General features: G+C 37.4%; 2 protein-coding genes across 3 annotated transcripts in view; one reads left to right on the top strand and one right to left on the bottom strand.

The window, feature by feature from the left end:
* Positions 1-26: 26 nt before the first annotated feature.
* Positions 27-7442, bottom strand: LOC139941333 (probable gluconokinase). Its single transcript, XM_071937776.1, has 5 exons — positions 7271-7442; positions 4711-4741; positions 4043-4129; positions 3201-3244; positions 27-1793 (listed from the first exon to the last, which is right to left on the bottom strand). Exons 1-5 carry the CDS (start codon positions 7312-7314, stop codon positions 1445-1447), a joined length of 555 nt encoding a protein of 184 aa, XP_071793877.1. The 5' UTR covers positions 7315-7442; the 3' UTR covers positions 27-1444.
* Positions 7443-7638: 196 nt separating this feature from the next.
* Positions 7639-22946, top strand: part of LOC139941332 (FERM domain-containing protein 5-like) — a 35400-nt gene continuing 20092 nt past the window's right edge. For both annotated transcript variants that reach the window (XM_071937773.1, XM_071937775.1), the window contains exons 1-5: positions 7639-7845; positions 18987-19091; positions 19775-19817; positions 21094-21273; positions 22275-22398. In XM_071937773.1, coding sequence (XP_071793874.1) covers positions 7771-7845; positions 18987-19091; positions 19775-19817; positions 21094-21273; positions 22275-22398 — 527 coding nt within the window. In that variant the 5' untranslated portion in view covers positions 7639-7770. The remainder of the gene's footprint in view (positions 7846-18986; positions 19092-19774; positions 19818-21093; positions 21274-22274; positions 22399-22946) is intronic.

A 22946-nucleotide genomic window follows, 5' to 3' on the forward strand; every position in this document is an offset into this window, starting at 1 on the left:
TTAGTTTTTAGGTAATCAGTTTCAAACAATTTTATTATGCAACTCAAATTTTTTATTGCATCATACAAATTCCTCATCTCGTAAAATATTCACTTTCAGCTCGTTTATACAAAATAAATACATGTATATTTTTAAGAAATAAATATTCCATTAAATTTATTACCAGCAAACATTTATGACAACTTTAAATAAAAAGCAATACAAAAGTTAAGATTGTGGCATGTGTGATCAAGAAAATAGAGATTTTAAATTTTTGATCTTAAATGTTAAAATCTGCATACTTGTTTTACTTTAAAATAATAGTTTCCATGGAAACCATGGACACATTTTCAATGTATTTAATGGTTCTGACCTCCATCTATGTAGATCAGATTTGAAAACACCAGAAGGGTTTATTAGCATGACACTTCATTCTTGTAGGCTCAACAGTTTTGCTTTACAAAGGGCACCTCCATGAGAAAGATGCAATTTTCTACTTGGGTATAGGTAGGAACTGGAAGCACCCAGCTCGGGAGGCAATTTCATACAGCTGCTTTAATTAGAAGCACAAAATTTGCTTTTAAAAGCACAAAAATAGCTTGATTATTTTACACATGTTAGTTGCCAAAATTCCATGTAGTAGACATTGGTTGTGGCTGGCATGTAGCTGTTGTTTACTTTTTAGCATAACAATTGAGTGGAGTCTTGGCTGGTAATCTGATTTTACTCAGCCTTGATCTTTTTAGCTCAAGTAAGTTTGTGCTTAAGCAGGTCTATGAAATTGAGCCCTGGTAGTTAGACACTCAACTCTGCATTGTATGCAGCTGAGGAGTCCAACCAGGGCCCAGTTTCATAGAGCTGCTTAAGCACAAAAAATAATGCTAACCAGAATAAGGTTACAAGCCAAACTACCATGTCATGTGTTCAAGTTGTGATTGGTATCTAGTTCATTTCTGCTTAGCTCAATATTGTTAAGAAAAGTTTTATGCTTAAAACCATTATACACTTTCGGTAAACAGTATTGTCCAAGTCCCACACCTCGTGTATCACAACTTATATATAAAATAACAAACCTGTGAAAATTTAGGCTCAATCAGTCATCGGAGTCGGGAGAAAATAACGGGAAAACCCACTCTTGTTTCCGCATGTTTCGCCGTATCATGACATGTGTTTAAAATAAATCCGTAATTCTCGCTATCGAGAAATGATATTGTTTTAATGTTTTCTCAAAAAGTAAAGCATTTCATGGAATAATATTTCAAGAGAAGTCTTTCACCATTACCTTCTGTAAACCCTGTAAATTATTTGTAAATCTGTGAATTTTTTTCTTCTTTTCTGTACCGAAAGTGTAAAATGGCTTTAAGCAGCTCTATGAAATTGCGCCTGGGTTAGGGAGCATCAAGATAACGTTCAGGGCAATGGAGGCAGTTTCCTCTATTGCTCCATCTTAAGTATCAAGCCTGGATTAATGTTCATCCACTTCCAAAACATTGATGATGTGAGATACAATAACATCCACAGACTCTCTAATATCCTCTGTTAAGACCATCACCCCTTCATCAGGGGTAGGCTCTTCTAGGGTCTCAAGCTGTGAATCTAAAAGGGAGACCGGCATGAAGTGATCACGATTCATCATTCTCTGGGTAATGATTTCCCTGGTCCCCTTTAGGTACACTAATGTGATGCAGCTGCTGAGTGTTGAGGTTGAGTCAGGGTTGATGGTTGTAAGAGTCGGTCCTGTGAAGAGGAGTTTCCGATAACTCTGCTTCAGGGCTGAACAGGCCAAGATACCATTTTGATGATCATCATACCACCTGATAGAAAATAAAAACAACTCTGAATGTGATGACGTGCAAATTTTAAATACAAGTTAGAACAACAGAAATCTTCCCCTTTGTTTCAACAAACTGAGAGATAATTCAGTCAGTCACAATAACATTGGATTTCTAATGGTGTACCTCAAAAATCTCTGATCAACATTTTCTTGCAAAAATGGTAAATACATCAGACCAAGTGAACAATAAAACAGTTTCTTGTCCTGTCCTGGCTTTTTTTGGAAAAAGGAAGGAGGCAGTCTATATTTAAATAAGGGAATAAAAGGGTAGCGACGAGTTCTTACACGGCCGTTTAAAACCGGCAGGGTCGAATGGCTGTGTGATAGCCTTTAGCGCATGGCAACGACCCTGCAAGGTTTTAAACAGACTTTTAAGAACGAGTCACTTCTCTTTTATTCCCATTCATAAATGCCCTTTTGTTAAAAAACATTTAAAAAATACAATTACAGACACTTTGACAGTTGAAAATTTAGGTTTGAAATGTTTTTTTTCAAAAACTTTGTGAAGAGTCTGTTGCGCGTGGGTTGTGTGTACGCTCACGCGCTTAGAAATAGATTATGTGCACACTTAGAAGTAGATAACGCGCTGTTACTTATACATAGCTATGAATTGCGTTCCGTGTGATAAGTTTGCGCACCTGACATGCGGTTATAAACACTGGTCATTATCAACCGTTAAACACTCCCAAGTTAAACACTCCCAAGTGACGCCCTCTCCACCAATGGAAGTAGAGAAATTGTCTGGGATATTTATGAATCCAAGATTAAGTTGACTTCCTATGTCTATGCCACTCATTAAAGACTGCATACTGTACATACTATAACATGCATACTTGGAAAACACATACTTGGAAAACGCAAAAGGCAACAGGAAACATAAGATTAAAGAAATTATATTTCAGAGACAACTGTGAAAAGGAAAGTGGGTGGAGACAATTGCTGGTTTCTGTTATACCATGGTCTTGAAAAATAGACAAAGTTTGATTGATTATGGTATTCCATATTGAGTAAAGTGATCTTTGATCAGGAAATGTTGCCATGCCCCATTTCAGAAATAGTTTCACTTATTAACGGTTATGAGAAATTTTAGACTTTTTTCTGAATTTCAATTTGTTGTCTGCCTGGTAAGAAAAGAAGTAGATATTTTGTTCAGGCATGAATGAAATCATACTCTCTAACCCACGTATCTAGTGCCAAGGACACAGTTTCTGTAAATCTTCTTCAGATCTTGAACCCAAGGGGTTACAAAAAGGTGGAAGTGCCTTATTAACTTGCATCCTAGGTTTAGACCTTGTCATTAAAGACTCTCGCCTGATTAACTGTATCATTATGCCTTTAGTCGTGTTACTTATAATTAAAAAGGGTATATTATAGCCTATATATTTACCTTTGGAGTTTTTGATGTAATGAAACAAGCCATCCATACCTATCCTGAACAAATTTAAAACAATTAAAATAAAATGAGTATAACATTTTGTGAATTTAAAATTTTATTAATCTATTGGTACTATTTTGTTATGTTTGTAACAAACAAATGCATGATCCTACTGCTTTAGAAATGATACAACATTTTCTAAATGATCAACGCTTTAAAGTCACCTGGAAGTGGTATTTTTTCAAAATAGAGCTTTTGTCACTAATATATGTGTTTTGATGAGTGGAATGTGAATAAACAGTTAACTAAGGTTTTAAAAAATCAGTTCTTATGTTATTTACAAATTTAAGAGTAGACCCCGACCCAAGAGGGCGCTGTTCGTGGCGTCAATCGAGGCAGACTTTGCCTGTAATGCGTAGAGTAAACACAATTGCAAAGTACATGTACGGACCAAGTCGTGAGTTTTTTTTTTCCCGGCAATGCCGACCAGGTGTATTGCTGCTGAATGCAGAAACACTTTTTGAAATGTACCAACTCACGACTTGGACGTACATGTACTTTGCACGTGTGTTTACTATACGCATTGCAGGCAAAGTCTGCCTCGATTGACGTCACAAAAGGGGTAGGCGGAGTCAGCCCCCCAAACAACTTTATATATTTTTTAAACATATAAATCGTGACAAACAATTACTAAAAAAATTGTTTTATTGTTCGTATTAAGCATATACTCTTATGTTTGAAAGAAAAACAATTCTACTTCCAGATGACTTTAAGAAGCTTTGATAGAGAACTATAATGAGAATGTATTGATAAAGAGAAACTATATTGAAATAAAAAGGAACCAATCTTTTTACCTGATCAGTCAAGGCAATTTGTTGAGCCATTTTCTGTTTGTTGGACTCTGGATGGAAGTCATCGGCATCTGCAAACTCCCAACCAACCTAGTGAAGAAAAAATGTATGAAGAAAATGTGAAACATCAACTTAGTTGAACCTGTAATTTTTAATCTTTACAGTGACATAGACTTCTTGTCCAGGGCCCAATTTCATAGAGCTGCTTATCACACAAAAATTCCTTAGCATGAAATTTATTCCTTGATAAAAACAAGATTACCAATCAAATTTCCACGTGATTTTCAGAATAGGCAAAGAACAGCTGAATACCAGTAACAAGCAATGTGCGACCAATAGAAGTTTGGTTGTTTATCCTGTTCTTATCAAGGAAGAATTTTCATGCTAAGCATATATTTTGTGCTTGGGCCCTGGTCTTGGCATGGCAGCATGATTGAACAGCGTAGTGCTGGGGCCAGCTGTAACTTCTGATGAGGATGTGTATGCCAGTGCAAGCGCCAGACGACACCTCGCCCTGATTTGGCACAGCTTGGCCTTTTTCATTTGTTTTCAACTGTTGACTGTTGAAGTTGTTATAGTTAAACTTGTTGACTCATTGTGTGATTGGAATTTTTGTGGAAGGGGCCTAAATTCTTACTGCAACATTAATGGAGTCTGCAATAGTACCTTACCTTTTCAGAAAGAATTCTGCCAACAATAGATCTGAGTACAGAAAACAAACAAACAAACAAACAATTTAATGTTCATGAAGGGACACATCGTTCCATAACCCCCCCCCCCCCAGTTTCGATAATCTACATCCACTCAAATAATTTTTAGTTTTGTTTTAGTTTCAGTCTCAGTTTCTGAGTGTATGACAAATGAAAGAAACCATTTAATAACTGCTCCAGGAAATTGATGCCTTTAAAGGCACTGGACACCTTTGGTAATTGACATAGACTGGTCTTTTCACTTAGTGTATCTCAACATACGCACAAAATAACAAACCTGTGAATTTTTTAGCTCAATTGGTCGTCAAAGTTGCGAGATTATAATGAAAGAAAAAACACCCTCGTCACACGAAGTTGTGTGCTTTAGATGCTTGATTTCGAGACCTCAAAATCTAATTCTGAGCTCTCAAAATCAAATTGTGGAAAAACACTTCTTTCTCAAAAAAATACGTCACTTCGGAGGGAGCCGTTTCTCACAATGTTTTATAACCTCTCCCCATTACTTGTTACCATGTAAGGTTTTATGCTAATAATGATTTTGAGTACTTACCAATAGTGTCCACTGCCTTTAAAATAATAAAATCCTACTCAAAAAGTAATGGTACCAGCTAAAATTGTCATATACAATTTTTGTATGTTTTATGCTAGCTAAAATTGTTAAATGCACGTTTTTCTGATTTAGTACCAGCAGTTCCTTGATCACGCATGAAAGTGGTTTTGATTTTTTCAATAAATTATCTTTAACCAAGTCAAAATGGCAAAATATCTTAGCACTTTAAGGGAAAAACCTGTAGTCTGAAGTCTGGTTTACTTAAATTTGTCAACTTGTTTAAAGGGAATGTACATGTTTGTTAATTACTCAAAACAAATATTAACTTAAAAACTGACTTAGTAACGAGCATTGGAGAGCTGTTGATAGTACAAAACATTGTGGGAGACGACTCCCTCTGAAGCAATGTAGTTTTTTTAAGAAAGTCGAAGAGGTAATTTCTCACTAAAATAATAAAAGACTTCTAGCTAGAAGTATAGAAGTCTTTTATTCTTTTCTGAAAGCACACAAATTCGTCCAACAAGGGTGTTCTTTCTTTCATCATTTTCTCGCAACTTCGATGACCAATTGAGCCCAAATTTTCACAGGCTTGTTAATTTATGTTTATGATGGGATACACCAAGTGAAAACACTGGTCTTTGACAATTACCAAACGTGTACCTCCCCTTTAAAGGCAGTTGACACAATTGGTTATTACTCAAAATAATTGTTCGCAAATTTTCACAGGCTTGTTAATTTATGTTTATGATGGGATACACCAACTCCTTAGTGAGAACACTGGTCTTTGACAACAACCAAACGTGTACAGTGCCTTTAAAGGGAAGGTACACGTTTGTTAAATACTCAAAACAAATATTAACTTTAAAACTGACTTGGTAACAAGCATTGGAGAGCTGTTTGTAGGTATATAACATTGTAAGAAACGGCTCATCGACCCCGAGAAAGAGGTAATTTCTCACTAAAATAATAAAACTTCTAGCCAGAAGTCTTTTGTTCCTATCTGAAAGCACACAAACTAGTCAAACAATGGTGTTTTTTTCTCTCATCATTTTCTCGCAACTTCGATGACAATTTACCTCAAATTTTCACAGGTTTGTTATTTTATGCTTATGTTGGGATACACCAAGAGAGAAGACTGGGCCCAATTTCATGGCTCTGCTTACCGTAAGCACAGAATCGGCGCTTACGGAAGCAGGGAATTCTGTGCTTACGGCAAGCGTATTTCAAGGGTTAGCGGCGAATTTTGGCTTCTGTGCGTGCGTACTCCACGTTACTAGGCATTCTACGCTTACAAGGCTAGCGCAGAAATTCGGCGCTTGCACGTAAGCGGGGAATCGCGATCGTTAGTGCAGAATTCGGCGGTAAGCATAGCCATGAAATTGGGCCCTGGTCTTTGACAATTACCAAACGTGTACCTTCCCTTTAAAGGCAGTGGACACTATTGGTAATTACTCAAAATAATTATTAGCATACAAACTCACTTGGTAACGAGTAATGGGGAGAGGTTGATGGTATAAAACATCGTGAGAAACGGCTCCCTCTGGTATGACGTAGTTTTCGAGAAAAAAGTAATTTTCCACGAATTTGATTTCGAGACCTCAGATTTAGAATTTGAGGTCTCGAAATCAAGCATCTGAAAGCACACAACTTCGCGTGACAAGGGTGTTTTTTCTTTCATAGTTATCTTGCAACTCCGACGACCAATCTTGCTCAAATTTTCACAGCTTTGTTATTTTATGCAAATGTTGAGATACACCAAGTCAGTGAGAAGACTGGTCTTTGACAATTACCAATAGTGTCCACGGTCTTTAAGCTTTGAATCTGTTTATTTGACATTTTAACGTTTCCTCTTAGCCTATATGTAATTTGTGTTTACTGCAAAGCCATTAGTGCCCACTGTCAGACAACCCCCCCCCCCCTTCGAAATTTGGCAACCCTGTCTTGATTGGTTAAAAGTTTAGTGTGTTATACTTTCCACTTCCACAGACACCCATCAATAGGACGATCTTAACCATCTTCACAAATTTACTGCAACCATACAAGCACAGGTTTACAGCAACTTATACATAATATTATTCATGTTGATATATGAATGCAATTAAACTAAGAAATAAGATGTATCTGATGAAGTCGAGGCAGGTGTATTAAAGTACAATGTATGTTTACCGATAAAACGTATGCGCTTTGTGAAGATTTTCGCTGACGTTAATGTGTGACGGGTACCATCATGTATACGTTATAACACTGAATGTAGTGCAATCAGCGGTTACCAGTGCTACTTTTACCGCCTACATTCTAGAGAGTACAAAGCAGGATTATTGCAGAGGTCGAATGTCAGCTACAAACCTTTTTTTGTCATGTTTGTCTAGATCTACCTGTGTGGAAAATGCCTGTCCCCATGAGCTTTCCCGGCTTCAATCAGACCTTTCTCTGATTTGTTATTCGTCAGCTAAAATGTGACAGATGCCGAAATGGCGCGGATATTTCAGTGCACGGTGAAAGTGTTGGACGATCAAGTGGAAACCTCTCTGGTGATAGATTTCAAGGTGGGTATGCTCACCGTCCGTACCGTCCGGTCGCTGGATTGCCAGGCGGGGTCAGCAGTGCGTTTTGCAACGTGCTGTGTTGATCGACAGCATGTAAAATGAATATTGCAAATGCAAGCAACGCGATATACTGCATTGTTTTGTGGGTGGGTGTGTACTGTCTGTGGGAAACACCATGCACTTGCAAACGGGTTGCAAACCCTGTTTTGTAAATATGGAATTAGAGAATTAGTGTTACTTTTGTTTGTTTGTTTATTATTTATTTCATCCTTTCTTTCTTTAGTTAGGCCCTAGTAGAAATTAGATTTAGATTCAAACAGATCTTTCCATCAATCATGTCAATAATATCATCATCATCATCATGCTTATGTTCAACAAGGGATTCGGCAAACTCCTTTCATGATTCAGTCTAGACCCAAGTAACTGGGGCGCTGTACTCTTTTTTTTTCAAAATTTTGACATTCTCGGTTGTGCTAGTTCGACCGAGAATGTCAAAATTTCGAAAAAAGGAGTACAGCGCCCCAGTTATGCCTACTGGGTCTAGATTCAGACAATGGTTTCTGACACTCAGTCACAATAAAACAAAAAACAGGTTAACTCGGAAACTGACTGGGTAAATTTGTAAATGATTTTTTGGGGTTGAACAAAGAATTGACTAGAGTGGGATTCAAACCAATGACCTCCGGATTAACGTGCCGGCGCTCTACCAACTGAGCTATCTAGCCTTATATTGGCGGTGTCCCTATTTTGTCAATATCTTTGTTCAGGGGTGCCAGTCAGAAGCCATACAACCATTAACTGCGTGTAGCCAGGGATCACACCCAAAAACCAAAAACCTTGTGGTTTATATTGATATCTGAAACAAAAAGTTGCATCCCCTTAAGGTGGTCCCCTAGCTGCCGCTACCCAGGTTGTATCATTTATTATTCATAATTTGTTATTTAATACAATTAACTATGAAATAACAGCATTTTAGTGTTGTAGGCCTACATGTATTATAACTTAATTTTGTAAATTGATGGCTTCACCACAGATTGGGCCGGGTGTAAGATGGGGGTTCAGCTAATTAGCCTGGTAGAAACACAACAATTGATGGGGTAAATAGTTATAACTGGCAGTTTTGGCCTTCTAGTTTCCCTGCCGCACGGACTCGAATGCTTAGAAAAAAAGGCGGCATAGAAAGTGTCCCCGTATTGACGTTTCAAAACAAGTGCGTGTAATTTATGTGATGCAAAACGTATGCCGACAAATTGGGGTCGTTTGCATACGACGACCTCCGCTGTGCTTCAATGGCGTTCTACGGGCTTGAAATTCTCCTCTCAGGTGGGCTATGACATCGGACAAATAAAAATAAACCTCAAAGTTGTTCTTGGTTCTATTAATTAAATTAAAATTCTATCTCAAGTCTTCAGTGCGCGAATATAGGGTACACGAGAATACAAAGTGTGGGTAGAGAGCGACCTGGTACTGAGTGTACATGTATGATTGAGAAGACACAGGAAGCCTGGAGGTGAGCAGGTGAGGAGACAGAGAGTGTGGGTAGTAGAGGGCCTTCTTAAGTTGGAAGGAGGTTGGATTTCGGATATAATTTTTCCCTGTTTGAAATCCTCCTCCAATGGGGTCAGGTGCGTGTGACTCTGAGGTTGTAGGCTGACTAGGCTCCTGATAACTTCCTCATTTTAAAATAACTTGAATACATACGTAACCTTATAATGATTATTCGTGGGGTAATTGCTGATGCAGCCAATGATGAGACTTCCTAGATGGGAGTCAATTTTATCTGATGGGTGATAATATTTAAAACATTAAGTCTGCTGATTTGTTGCACTAGAGAGCATTACATGAGTTTGTGTTGTAATATTAACTATCAGTAGTAATTTAATAATTTATTCAATTATAAGTACTTAGCAACAACACTTATTTTGTTTTATTGTATACATGTTTGTTGCCTCATTTAATAAGCATGTCTGCTTTTAAATTCTGTCTACCCGTAGTAAACAGCAATCATAATAGCAATCATCATATACACAATAAACTTCTACCATGTCTCCTTCCAGTCGCAAAATACAATGGTAGGCCTAGTCCTTGTAGTACTTTAGTACTTGTACTCACGCACGTTTTCAATCGTTGTGTGGATGATGATCGACTCTATTTCTTTGTTGGTGACTCAATATCCCCTTACAAAATGTATTGTTATCATTAAAGTACGCACTAAGTTTGAATAAGAGAATAAGAGAGTAGGCGGCGAGTTCTTAAATGGTCGTTAAAACCGGCATGGTCGTGGCCGTGTGGTAAAGGCTCGAGCCGAAGGCGAGGGCCTTTTATCACACGGCAATGACCGTGCAAGGTTTTAAACGGCCATTTTAGAACGAGTCACTACCCTTTCACTCCCATTCATAAATGCCCTCCACCAATAGGAATAGCGAAACTGTCTGGGGTATTTATGAATATTAATTGACTTATCCACTAAGTCTATGTTATTTTCATTGAAATGTCCATACCCAGTTATTATAAGTATACAGTCTTAGTCTTCATCAGTGGGTTGCTCCTTCTTGCAGCCTTGAAGGCTAAACTAGGAGGTTGGTGGTCGATGGGTGCCAATCAAAAACAAAAACTCAATGAATGTGCCATAAACAGGTGTACATTTTTATTTGATCCTAAAACTCTCAGTCGTTCCATGGAGGAAGGAAGAGAAGGAGCTCGAACGAAGGGACATCAAAACTTGAACCTGTGATACCGCGGTTGTTTAACGACGCCTCGTAATCACCCACATACCTTATACAGACAATGGGCGACCTGGCGTATGTGAGTTTGCGCGTGCGCACTTGGTTCTTTGAACACTCAACTACGTACATGGTGTCGTATGTCGTATGGATATAAGAAAAAACAAGACCTGATAAAATTTGTGTACACTTTCGCCCACCAAATCGAAAAACACAATTGAATACCAACCAACCTCGTGTGCTAGTACCTAAATTTTGAACCACCTCTAGTGACAGGAAAGTTGCAAAAAATGTAAAAATATGCTACATGATATTTCCATGTAAACACCACAATGGTAAATGAAAACGTGTGTATTCACAATTCTTGTCTCCAATGATTCAACTTTACATGAAAGCTACGGTTCAGATTGGCGGTACCACGGGTTCTGTACAAAGAGATCTAATCCCGCTTGTTAATCTGCCGTCCAGCTGGAGGTCTCCTATCTTTTTCCACTGGTCTGACAGGGGCATTGTCAGGGTATTCTTTTGTTACTCTGCGATTTTGCGGGTCGTTCGAGCTCCTTCTCTTCCTTCCTCCATGGTCGTTCTAAACTCTTCATTTTGGCAAATAGGACAGTGTTCACATGTTGAAATAATTAGGATCAGGCCTACAGATGCAATAAACTATTTATTTTTTAATTGTGAGGGGAAATTTAGTGCTCAATTGCTAAACGGTCCGTTTTCAACTACATGTATGTCATGTATGTATGCATTTTTCTTCTCACATCAACTTTTTACGAATATTAACTAAAATACATACAGTACAATACACACTTGGTATACTTGAAGCACTTGTTCTTTTTTCTGTTTTACATGTACATTATGTAAATATTACAAAATAATTCAAAGCCATTGCCCAAAATAACTGAAATTATTTTACTATTGAAAAAGATAATAGACCCTTTAAAAATAAGCCCCCCCCCCCCCCCCCCCCCCCGATTAGGGTCCATACTTGTTTATACTTCTGAGTACCTACATTACTCCCATAACAATTTTTTTTTATTGTATTAAAAGTGCATGCATTGTAGATCGGGAATCAGCCACTATGACTATCAGTTTCTTTTGACAATGTAGAATTGTTGAGCGCTCTCATCCAGTTTCATGTCTCGGTCTAGTGGACATGACGAGTTTACCCAACGGAACAGACTCAGCCTACGCTTGTCTATGTGTTTATCAAAATTGCCGGGTTTATGATGTCGTGATATTATATTGGTATTTGGCTCTGTGGAATACCTGTACAGATGTGCCTGTACATTTTGTTTAAATTATGAGGTTACAAATATTACAAGTTTGCAATAACAAATACTTTGGGGTTTGTTTTGTAAAGCTTTTCTCGTAATTAAAACTACACAAAAATACAACGTACTGGTAGGCATACAGTATTATAACAGGTAAGCGAATGTGAAAGGTGTCATTTTTTCTTGGTACCTTCCAAAGTCCTGTGAAAACATATAAATCATGTTTTTTATGGTTCCAAAAGCTTTGCCACTCTAGAGCAGTGTCAATTACAAATGTATCATGGCTCTGATAACCGTGAAATTCTCTATTCGTATAAGGGCCTACAGTATTTGATTGTACGGCACGCTTTAAACATGTTAAATATGTATGTTAACATGGTTAAAGTGCATAAAAATAGGCCAACATGTAATTTATTTGTAAGCTCACATTTCTGCAGTAAGCTGAGCCCGTACCTGTATCTCTTACTACTACTACATGTATTGAGCTTGCCTGATACTGTAGCTACATGTACATGTACGTACAATGCAGAGACAGTTGGATCAAATACTTTAGCAGAGGGTGTATGCAGATCATGTGTACTACAGTACAGGGATTTTAAACATGTTTTAAAGTGAAGTTGGCATCAAGATAAAGAATGTTATTTTTTGTTACCCTTAAATGTACATCGATGTGTGTTTTTAAACAGCTTCTTGAGCGGAATGATTTTAACAGAAATGGTTTTTGAACTTGTATATAATGAATTTTTCGTAATTATCGATTAAATAATCAGGCCCCAACCTGAAGGTTTTGAAAAACTAAAAACACTTCTGCCGTTTACGGCGCGCGTCAAATGACAATGCATTGATGTCATTTGTGGGAGTTTGCTTTGTTATATCCACGCTGCAACAAAGCGGCTTTACAAATTGGAGCTCCCAACTACCGGTATGACATTTTGAGAGTGATTACATAACACAGCTTTTTGCAAATCACTCAGAAAAGCGCTTGATAAGGGTTATATTTAAAATGACAATTAAAATCTATTTAAAATCATACATTTAAGACTCGTTTTCCTTAATTATTGAAAACATTTCAAATGAAATTCAGCAAAGTTTACGACTTGACATTTTCGTTCCAGCAGGTCTTTAAAGGAACCTGTTGCCTTCAGGGTCGGATTAGCCTTGCTCAAGGCAGTTGCATTATTCGCTCCGAAAAAACACCGCTGTAAACTCACCCGTATACCCTGTGCCTGGTGCGTGCGATCACACCGCATGACCCACCCGTATACACACTGTCACATCGTACAAATACTGTGCACACAAGTCATCCGCCACTCGTACCACTAACCGCATGCGGAGGCCGTCAGGCCGACAGCCTTGTCGGGTCTGTAACTTCCGTGTTTAATGTGTTGTATTGAAAAATTTCCACAAGTGGAAAAAAATGTCTCGTCTTTCGCGGGCATTATGGTAATGAGCTGACCGTGGGAACTCTTCGCTTATTATGTTATGCACAGTGAATACAGGTGGGTTTGTTTCGGAGTGAATAATTTGACTGCCTTAAGCAAGGCTAGGGTCGGATGAGTTGGTCTTTTAAAACTATTTGAAACTGTTTGTTATGAAATATATATGGTTAGAAAGGTATTTCAAAAGTAGAATATAATAATCCACACAAGTATCACTCAAAATTGCACGGTTTTCCTTTTTACGTCGCGAACTAACACGGTGGCCATTTTTGGGAGTCAAAATTTTGACTCCCCAAAACGGCTGACTGTGTTTCTTCGCGACATTTAAGGAAAACTGTGCAATTTCGAGGCATGTTTGTGTGGATCATTATATTATACTTTTAAATTATCTTACTAAACATTTGCAATTCATAACAAACGGTTTCAAACGCTTTTCAAAGGCCAACTCGACCGATCCAAGGCAACGTGTTCCTTTAAGTATGATTTACTTTTTGAGACCTTCATTAGACAACAAAAGAGGATTTAATCTTACATACTCTATAACCCCGGCCGGGGCAAGCTCTAGATTGGCAATAGGTGATGGGTTCATATCCTATCTGGAGAAACACATTTTTCTGGATTTGTTTGCACATGAAATGGGAAGTACTGGTACTACTTTAAAGGTAAACATGCATTCCTGTTTGTATACTGTACTTTGTGTTCATGCCAAACTGCATTTTCAGTGTCTGGTGATGACGATTCCATTTTGTTGGAAAATTGGAATGGTATCAATGTCTGAACATGTGCACAATGACATGAACAGATGAAGATGAATAAATGAAGATGGTGTGTCCATGGAGGAGGGATACTGTGTCATGTCTCCCAGTCAAAGCTCAAATTGAATTTGCTTGTAAGTTAGTTTTTAGGGGGATGCCATTCCTGTACATAACGACTGAACATATTAAATCTAACATGGAATGATTCTGGTTGCAGTCACAGTCATAACATTTTGGACAACACATGTGTTGAGTTGTAAGCAGGAACGATTCAGTCTACTTCTGGCATAACCTTTAGAAGAATGACTGGAATCCTATTACTTGCCACTAGGGATGCACTGGACAACTGTCTCTCAATGTAGACGCATCAGACGTATATATATGTCACAATCAAATACCATTCTCTGTATGCAGAATTCCCAAATTGACTGAGTGTAAATAAATTACCGAACGTATAAATAATTTACACTGTACTTTACTGCATGGCCAAATAATGAACTTACAATGTAAAATGTAAGGTTTTATGATTCTCCACTCGACAAATACACATGTAATGCCTTTTGGATACCTCCATCCACACACTTTCACTGGTGCATATTACTTCAATATATTACATTATGGTGTTTATAAATGCTCTAGTGCGGGCTTATTGTTGGTACCTTAAATGGAGACCAAGGACAAAACAATAAGGGGAAAACACGGACTCCATCTGTCCTTAAAGGGAAGGTACACGTTTGGTATTTACTCAAAACAAGTATTAACTTAAAAACTGACTTGGTAACGAGCATTGGAGAGCTGTTGATAGTATACAACATTGTGGGAAACGACTTCCTCTGAAGTAATGTAGTTTTTGAGAAAGAGGTACATGTAATTCCTCACTAAAATAATACAAAACTTCTAGCTAGAAGTATTTTATTCCTATCTAAAAGCAAACAAACTCGTCCAACAAGGGTGTTTTTTCTTTCATCATTTTCTCGCAACTTGTGTGACCGATTGAGCCCAAATTTTCACAGGCTTGTTATTTTATGCACATGATAGGATACACCAAGTGAGAAGACTGGTCTTTGACAATTACCAAACGTGTACCTTCCCTTTAAGACTGGGGTCCTCCACAAATAATTTTGTGGGCATAGTCCATGGGAAACTGTGTGTGCAGTAAATCATGTAAATGGTACATGTAGAATACCTGTACATTCCACAAGGATGCATTTTTGACAATGTGTGTACGCTAGTAATGTGTATAAATGAAAAAAGAAGATGTATCAGAAAAAGGAAGAAGGAAATAATTGTGGTAGCATGTTCAAGACTACAAAAGGCCCATGCTATCAAGTTACATTAATGTAATGTACCTTTATGCAAGTACATTTGCCGTGCATTTACAAAACCTGTGAAAACCGTACACATATAGAGCTAAAAACAGTAAAATTAGATTTCTTATGCAGAAAGACAAAGGATCTGGCTTTAAAACTTGACAATAACTCTAAATTGATAAACATTTCACAGGTAAGTTCAAGTTTGTGTTGTTTTTGAAGTCTTAGAAGATGGAAATACCTCAAAACCATTGATAACATTTTTATACAGACCTTAAAGGCAGTGGACACTATTGGTAATTGTCAAAGACTAGCCTACACAGTTGGTGTAGCTCAACATATGCATAAAATAACTAACCTGTGAAAATTTGAGCTCAATCTGTCATCAAAGTTGCGAGATAATAATGAAAGAAGAAAACACCCTTGTCACACGAAGTTGTGTGCGTTTAGATGGTTGATTTCGAGACCTCAAGTTCTAAACCTGAGGTCTCGAAATCAAATTCGTGGAAAATTACTTCTTTCTCGAAAACTATGGCACTTCAGAGGGAGCCGTTTCTCACAATGTTTTATACCACCAACCTCTCCCCATTACTTGTCACCAAGAAAGGTTTTATGCTAATAATTATTTTGAGTAATTACCATAGTGTCCACTGCCTTTAAAAGGTCTGTTAGTTACTGATTGCATGTAGGAAAAAACCCCAAACAAGTTATATTGTAAAAATGTCACGTTAACTAAGTTTCTTTTTTGTTATCGAACTGGACAGAAAATTATTGAATCAAGTGGAGCAAGGCGAGATGCAAATGTCAAATAATGAAATTTAAATTGATTGAAAAAGTATGACATCATGTACAATGCCACCATTTTATTGATAGACTAGACTTAAATTGTATAGCATGGGGCTTTTTATACTACATTGTAGCTTCTTTATCTTTTATAGCCTGTGTGATGCTGCCTAGAATACTAGACCATTCATTGATTCCGTTACATGTTCCAATGCCATTTTATCACTGAAATTTTAGAATAAAAAAATTCTGGACATGAAGAAAAAAAATTATGATTTTTTTTTTGTTACAGTGGAAAATACAATATAAGGCCGTGGTCATGATGATTCCAGGCAGTTTTTATACAGTTTTCACAGTCCACACATGAACAATAAATTCAGAAAGGTCCGACTCGACTTGCTGACTCTGATTTCAAGAGCAGTTAAAGGCAGTGGACACTATTGGTAATTACTCAAAATAATTATTAGCATAAAACCTTTATTGGTGACAAGTAATGGGGAGAGGTTGATGGTATAAAACATTGTGAGAAACGGCCTCCTCTGAAGTGCCATAGTTTTTCGATCAAGAAGTAATTTTTCATGAATTTGATTTCGAGACCTCAGATTTAGAACTTGAGGTCTTGAAATCAACCCTCTAAACCCTCACAACTTCGTGTGACAATGGGTTTTTTTTTTCTTTCATTATTATCTCGCAAGTTCGATGACCGATTGAGCTCAAATTTTCATAGGATTAATATTTTATGTTTATGTTGAGATACACCAACTGTGAAGGTTGGTCTTTGACAATTACCAATAGTGTCCACTGCCTTTAAGAGATTTGTGAGGTTAATTAATTAATTAAATTAAAGCACAGTCGTCTCTTGGATTGTGATGATTAATTGTACCTCATATAGTCTTCCAGAGCGGGTACATGTACAATGTATACCTTTGCCTTAGGTAATTAACTCCACAAATTAATGACCGTAACAGCTTGCATACTGGTACAGTAGGAAGCACTGCATGGTCTGTTGATAATGTTTAACATTTTGAAAAACGATTCCCTTCTAAGCAATGTTGTTTTAGAGAGAAGGATTCCAAAACATTTCAATCTGAGAAACGTTTCTGCCTCAAACAGTTGATTAATTTTAGGGTACATTAAAGGATTAAAATGTCCAAACAGGTGAAAAGGGTATACTTTGCCAAAGTCTTTCTGTCTATTGTTGGTAAGCATTTTTGACTTGGATTTTGCTTTGTCCTGTGTCTTTTCCTATGAGTTCAGTCAAAAGCAAATAGTTTAGATGAAATTGCCATGAAAGGAAATGAAGCAATTTGTAGGGATGAGCAAGCGATTTAACCTTCACATGCAATGTACTTGTACTTGGCACCTAATACATGTATGGGTAAGTGGTTAAAAGTGGTTGAATATACACAAGACTTGCAGGGTCTACAATGTACATTATGTACGTAAAGGCCTAATTGATAAATTAAAGTACAATTTACAATGATTACGGCCATTGGATACTTTCGGAACAGAAAAAAAAAAAATCACAGATTTACAAATAACTTACAATGGTGAATGACCTCTCTTGAAATATCATGAAATGCTTTACTTTTTGAGAAAACATTCAAACAATATCGAGAATTATGGATTTATTTTAAACACATGTTATGACACGGCGAAACGTGCGGAAACAAGGGTGGGTTTTCCCGTTATTTTCTCTCGACTCTGATGACCGATTGAGCCTAAATTTTCATAGGGTTGGTTTAAAAAAAAAAAGTTGTGATACATGGCGTGTGGGCCTTGGACAATACTGTTTACCGAAAGGGTCCAATGGCTTTAAGTGGTAATGGCCTCTAGTCTCAACCTTCAAGGCTAAACTAAAAAGTTTTATAGCTGGAGGGGTGTTGTGTTGAAAGAAATCATTGAACAATTATAATTTTTGCATTTATTTTACTTTTTGACCAAAAAGTGTTGATGTTTTTGACCGAAAAGGTATTTATGAGTGGGAATCAAAGTGTGCTGAATCGGTTTTCAACTAGTGGTTTAAACCCGCCGAGGCCTGGTTCTTTATAATTTACCTCGACTTTGTCTCTGTAAAAGTACCAAGAACCAGGTCTCGTTGGGTTTAAACCACTAGTTGAAAACCTCTTCACCACACATTGATTCCCTTATTTAATAGGTTGTGACCATTCATGCCTTTTGGTTGAGCCATGTTCTGTGTATGTTTTTTAAAATAAATTTCAAACTTGATGATTGCTTCAGTATCCCTTGAACAAATAACATTTAGAATCATCATTATTTGTTTAATAAAAACAAATGACTAAACATCTTCTAGAAAGTTTAGATTACTTTATGGAACTCCTTGATAGAATTTACAGACTTTGTTTTTTTCCCCCAGCTGATCAGCTGATTTCTTCATTTTTGGTTTGTCAGCTGTGCCAAACCTGATCAAGTTCTTGCCTGATGCCTGTAGCTTTCCTCTTTTTGACAAACTGCAGTTTTCCTGCCTGAATTTAGGAGTGCAACAAACAGATCTTCAACAGCTGTAAAAGCTGACATTTTGCTTGGAAATTTATTGTGCTGAAGTCCATCATATGTTGAATAGCGTTAGCCTTGTTTAGGGATCAAAATGAGGCACATGAATCCAAATACATGGCTAAAGACAGAAAGTGGAGTAAGGAAATCTTGATTTAGCAAAGATGTGTAACCGGCCAAATGGCAAATAATGTGCTTAGAATTAGAATGGTTTATATTAAGCCAATGATTAAAAACTATCACGGGACTTGGTTGTGACTGATTCACTTTTCTGAGCAAAGTAAGCGAGACAAAATGGCAGCATTATAAAAACTTTCAAAATGTTTGTTTTACTAAACAGAAAGATGCAAAAGGGCAGTTCTTGCTGGATGAGGCATGCAGTAGACAGAACCTGGCTGAGAAGGATTACTTTGGCTTGCGCTACATCGATGGAGAAAAACAACGGGTAAGTTAAATACCATAATGTTACTTTTATTATATTGTACATCTCTCTAAGGAACAGTGGTGGTTCAATAAAGAACCAGTGGTTCAATAAAAAAACGTTGGTTAAAAAAAGAACTGATGTTGTCACAACTTGGCATCAGTAAGATGGCGTTTCCATCAGTATACTCTGATTTTCATTGGGAGAAAAGCTGGACTGAGATGACGCATGCTTCTATAAGCATCTTGAGGTCTGAGATTCAGAAAAAAGTATGTATGTAGCTTGAATACTTGGTTGAAAATGGAGAACTGGGTGGTATTGCACAGCTGGAAGGAGTGTGGAACAACTGCGGTGACAGACTTATAGCCCTTCTCACTAGATTCTATTTCCTTGGGTTACGCACTACGAGAGCTTTAACCCCGGTCTACCCTGGCAAATGGGCACACCTCGAGGAATACATTGTAGCCACCCCTGCTCCGGAGTAAGGGTAAGCGGTAAAACCATGTGGTATTCTTGATACAAGCAGCTTTGAAAGGGGACAAAGTTTGGAAATGTGCCCGGTAACCGTGGGGTTTGGTGATTTTAGGGATTGGCTGGGATTCATGTACTGTTTTGTCAAGCCAGTATTCAGTAATAACTATTGTACTTTTAAATGACATGAACTTACATTAACAGGCATAACTTTTTGTTTGTTTTTTATCCTGTAGCATTGGCTGGATTTGAAGAAAAGCATAGTGAAGCAGTTGAGAGGTTTGTGTATAAATATTATAAGTTATATAACACTAGCGCGAGTGGAATACGGAAAAATATAGCGCTTCTGCGTTCCGTATCCAACGAGGCCGAAGGCTGAGTTATCTTCCAGCTTCATTAAGTCGATGGAGTTAGGTTATGTTTTTGTTTTTGGTTTTGCACCCGCAAAGTTTAGAATGTAACTTTTGCACTAACCGTATGCGGAGCTTAATGCATTGACACTCGCGTAATACACAGAGTGCAATTTTAAAACTGGGAGTAGGTTATCAGCTGATATCACACTCTGGTTCGAGCATCTGATTGGAGGATTAGCGCTTACTGGAAGACAATAATTATTATGCACCATCTACTTGAAACTTAATCTGACATTTCCTTATGGCTCAAATTTCAAGAAAATTATCAGTTAACCACATGTCAGGTTGGCTCAGTGGTTTATTTTCCTGTCTTTCACCTTTGTGGACTCGGTTCGAATCCCACTTCTGACCGGAATCTTGTGTGTGGATTGGGTGAAAGTTAGATTGGTTGGGTTTCCTCTATTGGGGTTTTCCTCCCACATCTAAAACCGACCATTTTTGCATTTCCTATTCATCCTGTAATGGACCCTTCCCATGAAATATGCTAATTACATTCACGCATGCGTACAGACCCTGTTGGTTGGCAAACACCATAGAGTTGTGCACTAAGCAGACGCGCAATCGCGTCTGCGTCACGCACCCATTAGCCGTGTACAAAACAGCGCGATGTTCCCTCATTTTGCCAACCAAAACGTTAGTGCGCACGCGCTAATGTGCAATTTACATATTTCATGGGAAGGGTCTATTGGTGCTATAGTGCTGGATGTGTAACAAATAATGACCTCTGCACTTTCACTGGAGCAGAACACTGTTTACAAGACATGTATGTAATATAGATTACCTGTAGAAGTTTCAGCGTAATTTTTCATCAAGTTTTTCACAAAAAAAATCAAAAAAAATCACAGAGCAATGTTTGCAGGAGAGTCCCGTAAATACGCTGTACATGCTAATATATTTTTCGTCTCCTGAGACAAACGTTATTTTTGTGGCATTGGTTTACTAATTTCTCAAAAACTACGGCACCTCAACAAGTAATATGTTAAGGGAAACTTCCTATCATTATCTTCAAACTGTTGAAGTTAAATTTGTACATTGTACATTGTGTTTGGTGTTTCCTAAAAGCACCTAAAGCCTTTATTTTAGGGCATGATATATATTTTTCTTGACAGACTTTTGATAACCATTGATGATTTTTTATTCAGGAACAGGACCACCTTACACAGTTGTCTTCAGAATCAAGTTCTACCCAGCAAACCCTGATGATCTGAAAGAAGAGATTACAAGGTACCAGCTATTCATGCAGCTTAAGAAAGATCTGTTTCATGGAAGGCTCGTGTGTAGCAGGGAAGATTCAGCATTGCTTGGCTCTTACATTGTGCAGTGTAAGTTTGATAATCAAGTTATATTCACTGATTAACCACCCTTTACTTACCATACAATGTAGGTGACTTAAGTCAACTATAAAGCCCGCCCTCTACCATTTCCACCCCATCCCTCACTCGAGCCAAGCATGAACACTGTTTATTATAAAACTGTAGTTATGTTCATTTTCATCGTCCTTAGCATAGTTTAGACAAGTTTAGTTATGGTGGTTGGGGCTCCAAATGTACACAGTAACTTTAGCATTGGGCCAGTAAACTCAAGATCAGCCAAGTCCAATGAAAACATTTTTATTTAAAGACGGTGGACACTATTGGTAATTGTCATAGACTAGTCTTCTCACTTGGTGTATCTCAACATATGCATAAAATAACAAACCTGTGAAAATTTTAGCTTGATGGTCATCGAAATTGCGAGATAGTAATGAAAGAAAAAAAAACACCCTTGTCACATGAAGTTGTTTGCTTTCAGATGCTTGATTTCGAGACCTCAAATTTTAAATCTGAGGTCTCGAAATCAAATTCGTGGAAAATTACTTCTTTCTCGAAAACTATGGCACTTCAGAGGGAGCCGTTTCTCACAATGTTTTATACCATCAACCTCTCCTAATTACTCGTCACCAAGAAAGGTGAGTAATTACCAATAGTGTCCACTGCCTTTAAATTGTTAATTTGATAATTATCTTTCAATCTGTTTAAGTATTGAAGTACACTTTGAAGTACACAAAGACTTAGAAAATTGAGATAAATCTTCGCTTAGTCAAATGTAGTTTTAAATTTTCAAAAATTACTGTTCTGTTAAAAGCAATTCTGATTTATGTTACCTGAAAACTTGGAAAAGTGGAATGAATAGATGTTGTTTTGTTTGTTTAAATTCTGAGTAGCACCAGGTTATTTCCCTTTGAAAGCCTCTTTCATTCAAAACTATCTGAACTATCAAATAAGTGAAGGGTTATAAAACTATTTGAAACAATTGATTTTTCTGATGTTAATCTCTTGTGCAGCCAACCTGGGTGACTATGATCCTGAAGAGCATCCACCTGGTTATGTGTCTGGCTATCAGATTATTCCCAAGCAAACAGAGCGGCTTGAAAAGAGACTAGAAGAACTGCATGAGAAACACACCAGGTAATTCCTGTGACAACACATATTTTTTAATTTATTTATTTTTTTATTTATTTCCAGGCAAACAGTACATACAAAGAATAGGCAATACAAATATGACTACACAGAGAACAAACCTGCGGATAACCAAAAAGCGAAAATAATCACTTTCTAAAGGCGATGGAAAATAACAAAGGCACAAAAGGTTGTTTGTAATTACAATTCAAGTTATTTTTAAGTTGTTTATAATTACAATTCAATTCACTGAGCAGATGTGTGGTTGCCATAGACAGGTTACCATTCCCATTCACCTGTATTTTCCTTTCCTTTTAAGTTGTTCTGGCTGATTTTTGTTTTGCAAACTGTTTGAAGTTTAGCGACTTTATGTGATTGAACCCGAGTAGTTTGGTAATAAAGGGTCCTTTGCCCTTGGATTGGGCACTATGGGCTGTAGTCACATGTCTGCAAAATATTCAGAGAAACTGGACTTCTTGCAGGCACAGCATTAAACACTTACGCAAACCATCATCATAATTTGAAAATGGAGAAAAGAGACACAATCTTTAAAACAT

This window comes from Asterias amurensis, chromosome 9, assembly GCF_032118995.1.
Source record: "Asterias amurensis chromosome 9, ASM3211899v1".
NCBI classification, from domain to species: Eukaryota; Metazoa; Echinodermata; class Asteroidea; order Forcipulatida; family Asteriidae; genus Asterias; species Asterias amurensis.